The 12004-nt window shown below is 39.9% G+C and overlaps 1 protein-coding gene across 2 annotated transcripts; it reads right to left on the bottom strand.

The window, feature by feature from the left end:
* Nucleotides 1–215: 215 nt before the first annotated feature.
* On the bottom strand, nucleotides 216–11193 carry slc16a3a (solute carrier family 16 member 3a). Of its 2 annotated transcripts, XM_046416291.1 has the most exons (7): nucleotides 10874–11191; nucleotides 8208–8356; nucleotides 7191–7454; nucleotides 6347–6490; nucleotides 4735–5342; nucleotides 4477–4657; nucleotides 216–4245 (listed from the first exon to the last, which is right to left on the bottom strand). In XM_046416291.1, exons 3-7 carry the CDS (start codon nucleotides 7411–7413, stop codon nucleotides 3848–3850), a joined length of 1554 nt encoding a protein of 517 aa, XP_046272247.1. In that variant the 5' UTR covers nucleotides 7414–7454; nucleotides 8208–8356; nucleotides 10874–11191; the 3' UTR covers nucleotides 216–3847. The 2 variants fall into 2 exon arrangements, with proteins under 2 accessions (XP_046272247.1, XP_046272249.1); XM_046416293.1 differs by lacking the exon at nucleotides 8208–8356 and having other exon boundaries at nucleotides 10874–11193.
* Between the last annotated feature and the right edge of the window lie 811 nt (nucleotides 11194–12004).

Raw genomic sequence — 12004 nt, 5'->3', positions numbered from 1 at the left:
TGCAGCTATTTCCAACACACAAGGTGCAATGTAGAGTAGCCAATTAACCTAGTGTGCATGTTTTTGGGACTGTGGGAGGAAGCCCACACAGGCACAAGGAGAACATGTAACCCTCTCGCTGTGAGGAGACAGTGCTGACCACTGCACCACCGTGCTGCCACCATCATTGCCACCATTGGTGGTAATTGCAAATGAATGAACAACAAATTGTGCTTCAAAAGTTATTATTACAACTGTGCTTGGAGTAGAGACTTTAACAAACCTTTCATCACTTGAGTGACACACAAGAAAACATGACTGGATTTCTGACATTTTAGACTCAAGAATAGGTTAACCAGGATTGTTTTTCATTTGGAATATATTTGCCTTTGCACACAATCTCACACACATACAGAATATTGATACAGAAAAGCAGATAGCTAATTTGAAAGTTCAATCTGTTTCCACTAATATCAGTGATGTTCAGTCCAAAGTTTTGGTTAGGAGAGTGTGACAGTGAATTGTGGCCCCCCCTTTTAACAGTCAACACTGAAACACACTTACTACAATTAATACATTTAATATAACTGTTTGGAAATAAGGATATCACTATATATGCAGCTAGATGCACATTCAAATCACAGTGAGTCATGTTTTTATAAGAGAACACAAAATAAAGATAGAGGAGAGAATGATATTCTGCGAAATACATTCTTACATGAAAAGAAAATATTCTATTACATTTGAAAATAAAAAGTCAAATATAATATTTAATTAGAAGTCATATAAGCATAAAAAAACATTGAAAAAATAAATGTTTTATCTAGCAGTTATTGCAAGTGCACTGTTGAAGAATAACATTTTGGTAGATTACCCTGCTGAGCGACTCCTCTGACAAATGATAAAATGAAGACAGCATGTCCCTGAGCTGAGTGACACACCACATGAAGTCTCACTCGTACTCCACACTGCAGAAATCATCCATTACCATGGATACTGGCACATACATCACTCACCCAGCTGCTGTGTTACGTTATGTGCTGTTTTCCTGTAGACGCACCACCAACAGCAGTGTGTGTGCTATGAAATAAGAGAATTAATGTGTGGCTGTACTATAATGGCATTAAGTTTATTGAATGAAGGGACGAAGTGACGCATGACCAAAATAATACGCAATAGAACAGCAAAACAGAATTAAAACATACATGTTTTCTGCATTCTTTTCAAACCACCACTTAAAGCTGTCTCCAGAGAGACTGAGAGAGACGAACTTGATGTCTTCATCTAATACTTGCAAGGACAGAAAATTATAACTGATGGGTTCCATGCTAACTCTTAAACCAAATGAATGTGACTTTAAGAAGCAACACAGTGACCAAAATTAAGCTCCACTCAGAGGAGCAATAAAAGTAGGCTCAGTGCAAATATTCAAAGGACAATAATTGATTTTTGGTTCTGTGTAAGTGGACCAAATTTCAATAAAGCTGTAGGCAGTGGAACCAAAACAATGAGCTTAAAGACAGTGGATTTGTCACTATATGATTTTAGATATCATGTAGTGGCCTAGTTTTATCCATTGTTAAGCTTTGAATTAAGCTTCAGCCACACACAATGCTGAGTGATAAAAGAATAGTGAATCTGTCAAAGGGAGTCTGATATCAGGATAGCCTACCAAAACTTGATGCATTGTTGGTAGCAGTAATTGTTGTTGTTTTTCTGAATCATCTTGAGAGAAAATTCAGTTATTTTAAAACTTCAGAATACTTTTTATATTTTGTGCCATCATTTCACCTTTCATTCTGAGCACATTTTACACTGTAAGTTCTATGAAACTGAAGAACTTGAGGCAAAGTTTTAAATAAACTAAATTTACCTTTAATATTCTCTTTCACTGAAATACAGAACAGAGTACAGACAATACAAAGCATGTGTTTGTGGAAAAAGGAAACTAGTCATTTGAGTGATGTTTCCTCCAAGTCTTTTTTGTCTCTTACACCACATTTTGAACTTAGTGCATTTGGGGAAAAATGTCAACTCACATAAGCTTGATATCAGCAGTTAACCACAGTTACACACACACACACACCCACACACACACAAAGATAAGTGCTTTTCAAAAGAAAAAGGCAGTTGATCCAAAGTGAACCCAAAAGACCATAAATACCTCATGTAACATGGTGATGAAGGTAACAACAAAATGTGTCCATGAGTGAATCATAAAGCTACCATGAGACCAGCAACAACTCTTCAAACAACTGCAACACTGACACTGCATGCAGCAAACGTTTAATACTGACACGACAGAAACCAGTTCTCATGTGTGCCTTAACTGTGACATCACAGACCGTAAAGTAAGATTTAATGCTTTGATGAGACCGAGCAGTCAGGGAATTACAAGCCTTTCAGCATTTTCACGGCAAACACTAACCATTTTAAGCATCAGTAGAGACGTGTTTGTACTTAAGTTTTTATAACTCACGATAGCACATTGTAAGAAAAAAAGCAGCCATTTGTTTTTGTAAGGATAAGGCAGGCGTGATTCCATAGCTTTGTGGCCAACAAGTCCAATGAAAAGACTGACAATGTGTTGGTCCATCCCTCAATTCTCCCACTTGGTCTCTTTGTCAGTCCCCAGGCTCATTGACTCCAACCCATAGAGATAAATACAGAGATAAAAATGCTTCAAAAATATAGTCTTTCAAATTGTTTGTTAATTTCCTAAAACAGGTGGGCACTCTAGCTTTACTCAAAAAGCGATAAATAGCGCATTTGTTATGGACAGCTTCCATATGTGGATGAATGCACACTTGGTCCTATAGTGAGTATTTACTGCTGCGGGACGGAGAACTGTGGCACACAGGAATAAGATTCAGCATTTCAGATAGAGGCTACATAGAACTTTTTTCTTAAGATCTTTAACACCAGCTTTTAAAACATCAACATTTTGCAAGGAAATCAGTTCACTTCTATGAAATTGAAGTTTAGTTTTGGTGAACTTAGACACACAAAGTTTTGCTTCTTGCCAATAGCAAACCATTTGGACTTTACTGCTAGCCAAAGAAAGCTTTTTAACTGTGTTGAATCATCATTTTTTATTTAATGCTTTTAAACCACTCCACAAAAGAGGCATGTTTTGTAATTTACTGTTAGCAGGCCTGCTAACTTCCTCAGAGAGCTTGACTGACTAGTGTTAGCGTCACTACCCGATCTGAGGAGCTGCCAAATCTGAGTAGCGTATGCTAGTTATGGCAACACCACTTAGACAAACCACATACAGAACCTTGATAAAACTGTAAATTTGGTCAGTTTACCTGTTAGTATTACATTTGCCAATGATAACTTTGAGCAGTGGCGTGTGGTTGCCTTTTTTCATTGGCATGAAAACAATACGTTCATTGCAAGACATACTAAAAGCTGGTTTCCTTCTGTGGTTCTTCTGTGGTCTTTTCATGGGATTTGTTGACACAAAGAATATCGTCACAACGATACTTTATCTTTATTTGCTGGTGACTACATCAAAATAAACCTTTTGATTTTTGTTATGAGCTGTATAGCCTCCGCAAGGCAGTGCTGTAACTGAGTTCGTTTAATGTATACTATGAGCCAATACATTTTAAAACATCTGGTGATAAAACATTGCTGACAGCTCTTACTATTTCGCATGGCAGTGACACCAATTATCTCCTGCAAAAAACAGATACGAACACCCGGATTACACGCTGAATGATAAAGAAAGCACAACTATCCAATGGGGTGCTCATTATAACACTTTGAAGTACACTTTATACTGCTGTAGGGTTATTTTATGAAAAGAATGAGCACAGCCTGCAAGTAGCCTATAATCTCATCCAGCGTCCTCAACACTGGCTCACAGGCATGTTTCAGGATTGGCGGCCATTTCACCATTTTGTTGCGGCTCTTTCAAGAACCTTTCCACTTCTTGTTTGTCCACCGTTACGCTCTCTGGCCTGACCTCCTCTATTTTCTCCTTTTCTGTCTCCTTCTCCATTAACTCATGTAATACCTCCTTCTCTTGCTCCTCTCTTGTTCCTTTCTCCTCCATGTCATTCATTTCTGCATCACTGCACACCTCAGTCTTGCTGACATCTGTCACTGTAATGTTGTCAAGCTTGTCTGCTGGCTCTGAAGACTTCTTTCTGGTAAACAGGAAGTTACAAGTAGCCAGGACCACAGCTGAGAGGACCACCTCACTCCCTGCCAGCAGGAAGACATACATGTAATTCCTGGTGGCATCAAGAAGTCGACCTGAGAAAGAAGACGAGGGAAAAAGATACACAGATGAAAGGATGTACACACATTGGAGACATAAGACTGGTGGCAATGCAGTCCCCTTGATGTAGTAATTTCTCCAGTACTGCCTGTGCCATGACATTATTAAAAACAATAAAAGCTCAGTTGTGTGTATTGCTGTCAACAAAAACTTTTAAATAAGTTTTAGTCCAACAAGTTCAAGTTGTAGTTTATGTGATTACTGACCTGCACCAGGGGGCCCCACCAGCACAGCAATGGCCTCCATGAGTAGGACAAGGCCGATCGCACTGGAGAACTTCTCAGTACCAACTATTGCCATGAGAACCTCAAACTGAAGTGCACCCACCATGCCATAGGAGAGGCCAAAGAAGATGCAGAAGACCACCAGCGATGTATAGTCCTTGGCCTGCGAACATGTTAGGTTTTAGATCAGTGGACAAAGTTTTTTTCATTCCAGTTTATAAAGAGCAAACATTTACCTACCTGTGACCCGATGAGGTCAGTGGTTCCATTGAAAATCAAAGCAAAGCTGAAGAGGTAGACGCAACGAGGCCGCACCCATTTCAGTCCTGCGATCACGCCACACGTTGGCCGTGCAAAAATGTCTATGAAGCCCAGGATAGAGAGCAGCAGGGCCGACTTGGTATCCTCGTTCCCAAGCTCTTTAGCGTAGCTCACGACAAACACCGGAGGCACAAACAGCCCCAGCACCATAATAGATGCTGCCACAGTGTAGATGAGAAACCCACAGTCTTTAAACACAGAGAAGTCCAGCAGTTTGGCTTTGGGCTTCTTCCTCTCTGTACCTTCCGCGTTGTCCTGTTCTGGGTCCTTAGCCTTGAGGTTCTTGGGGGCGGTCAGAGGCTTCATTAAAGCCGCACACACACAACAGTTGAGTAGAATACCACCTAAAATGAGGAAGCCCCCCCTCCAACCATACTGGTACTGAAGGACCTGTCCCAGTGGTGACAGGCAGCACAGGGCCACAGGGCTTCCTGCTGCTGATAGCCCATTGGCCAGTGGACGCTTCTCGCTGAAGTAGCGGTTGAGCATAATTAGAGATGGTTGGAAGTTTAGGGCTAAACCCAAACCTGCAGCAAAGCAAATAAAGCTTTAAACACACTTTTACTTTCTTGTTCCAAACATTAAACACTAAATCTCGTTTTGATGCAAACAGTAAGTCCACCAAAAGAAGTGGTCAGTCTGCCTCGATCCGATATGATATATAGTTATTTTCAATTACAAAATCAGGTTTGCTTGAACCTTTTCACCTAGCATACTACTACTACTACTACTAACAATAATATTAATAATATTTGTAATACTAACTTTCTTTATATAGCACATTTAAAAAAACAGATTTCCAAAATGCATAACAATCACTTGAAAACAAAAACCAACAAATCATATACAAATAGGAGGCAACAAACAAAAAGACAGTTGGTGAACGAGGTTGAAGATTTAAGACAAAAGAACAGCGAATGAAATAGAAAAATGATTGACAATAAATATAGGAATTATGCAATTTAAAACCAGTAAGCTAAAACGGAAAGTAAAAAGACAAGTTTCTCTCAGTGGAATCTGCTTGATTTGGGAGCAACATTTCATCTGTTTCTCATTTAAAAAAAAGGATTTTATTCTTCAACAAAAAGAAAAACAATCCCTGTAGGGATCCTTTCCGTACTGTTGCCAGACCTGTTGTAGAATAACAATCTGAGCCTGTCAATGGTAAAACCAAGTGCTTTGAAGCCTGTAACGTGGCTCTAACGTTTTTGTATCAACTAATTAAATTAAAAAGTTTGGTTTAGACCTGGAAAGTGTCATGAGACAACTTCTCGACTTCAACACATATCACTGTGACATGTTTAACTATGACCAGCCTGAAAACAAAGAAAATCTCAAACAATTACATAACTGAGACTGCTGAGAACTTCTTGTTCTAACAAGAATAAATACGGGAGAAAAAGGCTATAGAGTGGATTTAATAGAATGTATCCTCATAAATGTGTCACATACTAACTTGTGAGTCTAAGCGTTAAGTCAGATGTCAGAATAGTTTTCTGGATGGTGGGACACTTTAATCAGACGGGCTGACCTGTAATGACTCCAGCAGAGAGGTAGATGTGGATGATGCTGGTGGAGAAGGAGGCCAGGATCATTCCCAGAGAGGCAAAGAGGCCGCCCACCATCATCACTGGACGACAGCCGAAGCGGTTCACCAGCACACTGCAGACGGGACCTGGACAAGGTATAACACACTCAGTCAGATTGTGTGTGTCTGTGTGTGTGTGTGGAAGACTTGCTTTAAGGTTAAGTTGAGGTTAGGGTTAGGTTAAGGTAAGGGTTAGGATTAGGTAAGTAATGTTTATTGTTATGGTTAGGTGGTGGTTAAACATCCAGGAAATGAATGGAAGTCTGTAATGTCCCCAAAAGTGATGGAAACATGACTGTGTGTGTGTGTATGTGTGCTCTCTGTTAGTATGAGATATGCAGGTAGTTGTCTGTAGACATTTTAATACAGATATGTAGCATATTGTATCTTTAATAAAATCAGTGAAAACCAACTAATCAATTGCCAACAATTAAGTAAAATGCATCAGCTGATGAAGACAATGAGATGCAGTTGAAAGTGCTACCATAAAGAAATAAAAGTGGTATAGCTCTTCTCACCTCAATCCAGCTCCTGCTCACACTTGTTAAAACAGTTAAAGTTGACTCTAAAATTAAGTGGATTAATGCAATCGGTGGAAAACACGGTGAGACAGATGCAGATGATGAATTAATAAAAATCAACAATGTACAGTAGATTGTGTTAGCTGACTTTAATAAGATGTTCATGTTTTTCACAGATGACAGTAGTAGTATTGCATGGCTACATAAAATCATTCAGCTTTTTCTTGTGTCCACCTGCTGTATGTAATGTACAAGCAGAAGCCTACCTGTGCCGTACAACATGGCCAGCAATATGGAGGACACCCAGGCAGTGTCGCTGTATCCCACTCCAAACTCCCTGATCAGCTCTTTGAAAAAGACACTGACTGCTTTCGGGAAGGCATAGGAGAAGCCTGTGATGACAAAACAGCCTGCCAGCACCGCCCAGCCCCACCCTCCATCTGGAGCCTTCACCCCTCCTGTATCCACATCCAGTGACACGCCTCCCATGATGCTTTAAGGCTGTGTTCTAATGGAGGCAGACAGAGAAGCTAGAGGAAAAATGGAAACAATTAGCAGTTGGATAGAGTTTCTCTGTAAGTGCATCTAATTTAATTGTGCACCATAAATAAACACCACCTACAATGAGACGGATTCAGATTTAGCCTATTTTAAATTAACTGTGATTTAATTTAATTTTTTTTTAATATAATAAATTAATACATTTACTTTATTAATCCCAAGCTGGGAAATTACTTCTCTGCATTTAAGTACATCACTGACTGAAACACACACACATGCAACATGCAGTGAAACACACAGGAGCAGTGGGCTGCAACTATCAAGCGCCCAGGGAGCAAACTGGGGGTTAAGTGCCTTGCTCAAGGGCACATCAGTCAGCTAATGGAAGGGGAGGAGGGGGCTGCATTTTTCCCATTAATCACTCCACCACACCCAAATTTTTCCTGCACGTCCGGTGAGGGAATCGAACCGGCGACCTTCCAATCACACGCCGCTAAATCCTCCTGTGCAGGATTTAGTGGCACCTAGTGGTGTGATTGTGAATTGTAACACACCTAGCCTTACGCCCTCAGGCAAGAGTGGCCATTAAAAATGCCAAAAAGAAAATAAAATAAAATAAAAAATTATTTTAAAAAAATGCAAAAGACTTTTTTTTGGTTTGTATGTTCTGAGCTACTGTAGAAACACGGCAGTGAGACGTGAGACATAACAGACCCTCTCCCTCTGTAGATGTTCAAATACAAGATTCTTTATTTCATTAGACGTTAATCAGAGAGGCTTACATAGGTTCAGATGTTCTCCCTTCAGAAATCTTCCCAGTCACACATGATGTTTATCAGTGGTCCTGACGTCAAATATTGGTGATTAGCTGAGCAGATGAGGGAGTGTTTTCTGGAGCAGGGTTAGGGTTATAGCCAACACCCAACAAGAACTAAAACAAAGAGTAAATAAAATGAGAACAGTAATTTTAGTCATTTTTGATATACTATCCATAAAAGCAGTTTCTTATTTCTAGCTGGTCACCGATTTTGCCATGCAGATTTAATTGGCTGTGGCTAACTAGCTATTAACCTTGACGTAAGTTAGTTGAGTTGGCTGGAAATGCCATCTCCAGCTGAACTTAAGATATTCCACTAATTTTAAAACAAGAGCCCATGAAAGGGATCCCTTATGTGTACTTGATAACTATAATTATCATGCTAAAGGGCTGAGGCTACAGCTAACAAGCCTGCGCCCTCACTCGATCATATGTACCAGACATGGAACTAAAGACACATTGTTCTTGTATTGCAAAGTGGAATTAGTTAGTCCTGTAAGTATGAGGAGTCACAGGTGGTTTTAACCAACAAGTTAAACAAGACGGGACAATTAGTCTGTCTATATAAAGAGCTATTATAACACTTCAGAACCAAGAAAACCAAAAATGTGTAATCATCCTAATACTTGGACTGTATTGTAAATCAACTTTTCACTGAAAAAAAGTGAAATCCAAAACTACTAACAATTTTAGCAATGAAATTCAGCAAATTTAGGATACTATTTAATTCAAACACAGTCGAATAGCAGAGCAGCTGAACCCGTACACTGATTCAGTCAGTATTTACAAGCCAGCAGTAAAGTGTGAATTACTAATAAACTGTCTGATTTATGGTTCTCTTGGGTCTCTGGAGCCAAATGTGGCTTTAACCATCACAGTCACATATTAGGACCTCAGCCAAGAACACCCCAGCATACACGTTCATCCCTGTATGTGTTTGCACATGAGTCCAGATCATGCAAATGATGGTGGCCAGAATGTTTTCATTTACATTTGTTACCATCCCAGGAGACACTGCCCCCCCCCCCCTCTCTCTTTGAATGTCTGCAAATTAAAGCTTTAAGGACAATCAGCTACTGTTTGGACATTGAGGAAATGGCTAGTGGCTCCATCCACTAATTTACAACCTGCCGACGGAACGGGTTGTGTGGGTAGAAATGCAGACTGGGCTCAGGCCAGAACAGCTAGCAATCCAGTGTCTCCGGGTAACATGATAATTTTGAGCCTCATGCTGACGGGAATGTGACGTGACCAGCCTAAAAAAAAAAAAAAAAGAAAGAAAAAAAAGAAAAGGCATCACCAGAGCCTGTGTATTTCAGTCAGCCCCTGGGGAAATATGCTGCATTATTACACACAGGTCTGAAGTCACTGCTTGGAATATTGTTTGGACTGCATTATCTGTATTCATAGAATGTGTCCTCTAAGAATCCTCAGCTTTCAGATATGGGCTGTAGAAGAAACTCATTTTAATAAAAAACGAGTGCCCCTTTAAATGTCTTTACATAGTATTCCTGTATGGACATGGTTTAAACATACCCAAGGAAACCTGTGTACCAACTTCTTTAGCTAGCTAGCTAGAAACAAGAAGCTCAAACTGGAGCTAAATTCTTTTCAAAAGGCATTAATATCCGTGTATACTCAACATACACACTGGCCTAATTACTCTGTGCAAAACGACACTTATGCTGCTGTGTTTATCAGCAAACAATTTGGGTAAACAGTTTTAGTGTTACAGCACACAGACAGTAGCCGCCTAAAGTCTCCAAATGCCCCTTGAGGGCTCATTATGGCTCACTGGAAGATTCACTATACTCAAAAAGAGAAAATCTCAGCTGTTATTGTTTCTTGTGTTCATTCTTTATCATTTTTTTAGATGAACAAATGGGGTATGTTGTGGCTTAATGACATTTTTTTATAGACAGAATACCTGTGAAAGTTGTGTAAGATGTTTAAAGACCTATACAGGGACTACAGGAGGCTGGCAAAGAAATGTATAGGAATACTAAGCAATTAATTCATTAATTAATAAGTACTGTAAAGAGATCGATCTGAATAATCATACAAATAAAAATAAAACAAAAAAAATGTAATAATAATGAACAAACCATTAGGCCTATATTCAATCCAGTTTCCCTCAAATTTCCGTCTAATCCATTATGCCCTTGACATAATGGATTAGACGGAACTAACTTTTCTCATTTTAGTTTGTCAAATTAATCTGACAATGGAGGAAAAAAGAAATCATATTTCAAAACTAAAGGTTGCAAGACTGAAACAACTGACTTGATCCAGCTAAACTAACGTCACTCCACGAGGAGCCTATCCTGCTGTGTGTACATGACGCTCCTCATGTCACAACTCTGTCACGACATGGTGTGGGCTGGCATCACGCGAGAAAACGTGCGTCGCAGATATCACGCCATACGACGGACATTATAGGTCCCAGATATTTTAAAAAAGTGGCTATTAATAATCATTTGTCCCTGTGGCTGCATGCGAGCGACGTCTTGCTTCATTCCCAGTAGCATCATACTGACTTGCACGTGTAGGCCTATGCAAGAGGGTGCGTTTGATTTCATTAGCCGTGATGTCGGCGGCCCAAAATATGTGACAAACTGTTGAGTCTCTTACCGGCTGATGCTGCGTAGACTCGTCCTGCCTCCAGCCTCCTGCCTCAGCAACGGTGCCGCGTTTCTCTCTGCACGTCTGCCTGCAGACCATCACCAGCCGTCACGCTGCTGGGTCCTAAAGCCGCCGCTTCACTGTCCCCACTCGGCACTGAACAATGAGGACATCGACCGCTCCGCTATTTTTGGCCTTCTGTTTTATTAACGCTGTAGGGAAGAGCAAGGCTGCTCGGCGCCCTCTTTTACAGCCACAGAAGTGCTTCTAACAAGATTAATTAATGGAAGGGTCAGTGATGGGCTTAAAATGGTTGGTTGCAGCAATCAGTCCGTATCGATCCAAATTAACTTCTCATAATACCTTACACGACATAATAGTCTATACAACTGTTGTACAATTAGCCAAGTAGTTAGTATACAGTGCACAGTCATTACAGTGTACAAACTGTATTGAACTTATTTTAATAAATGACGAATGCCCCTTTAAATGTCTTTACATAGTATTCCTGTATGGACATGGTTTAAACATACCCAAGGAAACATGTGTACCAAATTCTTTAGCACAAACTGGAACTAAATTCTTTTCAAAAAGCATTAATATCCGTGTATACTCAACATACACACTGGCCTACTCCTTCCTTTACAAAGAAACAATACATGAGATGAAATATTAATGTCCAACAGCAGCAGCAGCAGTAGGTTCTCAAGTTGATTATCTAATTATCTCTGTTTATGTGTGCCAAAAGGTTACTTAGCCTGATAAGACAAGATAGACAAGTTAATGTTATGTTTGGAAAGTGACGTGCTATTTTCTTATGGTAAGAACACAGCCTTGCTATTAGAAACTTGTGGTTTGATCTTGAGATAATAATTTTTTTAAAATAAATCATCTCCATAACCAATAGGCTAGCAATAAACTAATGTTTTCTGCGGTTGTGTGCTGGCATGTATCCTAGAGTGGATTAATAAGAGCCTTCTGGTGGAAACAGCTGCCTGCTGTGTCCAGTGAGAGCAGCAAGACTGAACCAGAACGATAAAACTCTGCACTAAAACCAAAACAGTGAGCTGAGAGATGCTAAAACGCTCTGTAGAGCTGAGGGGAACAGCTGGATGACAGTTCTTCGTGAGTTTATCACTC

The sequence above is a fragment of the Scatophagus argus genome, chromosome 16 (genome assembly GCF_020382885.2).
Source record: "Scatophagus argus isolate fScaArg1 chromosome 16, fScaArg1.pri, whole genome shotgun sequence".
Taxonomy (NCBI): domain Eukaryota; kingdom Metazoa; phylum Chordata; class Actinopteri; family Scatophagidae; genus Scatophagus; species Scatophagus argus.
The sequence above is the reverse complement of the archived record's forward strand: the minus strand, read 5'-3'. Positions and strand labels throughout refer to the sequence as shown.

What these genes read in the sequence shown, in the direction of transcription:
- slc16a3a (XM_046416293.1), bottom strand. Translation starts at nt 7,413, where the DNA reads ATGGGAGGCGTGTCACTGGATGTGGATACAGGAGGGGTGAAGGCTCCA. An exon ending in GGCCATGTTGTACGGCACAG is followed by an intron (nt 6,491 to 7,190) that starts GTAGGCTTCTGC and finishes TACCTTGTCCAG; the next exon opens with GTCCCGTCTGCAGTGTGCTG. An exon ending in GGTGGGGCCCCCTGGTGCAG is followed by an intron (nt 4,246 to 4,476) that starts GTCAGTAATCAC and finishes CTTCTTTCTCAG; the next exon opens with GTCGACTTCTTGATGCCACC.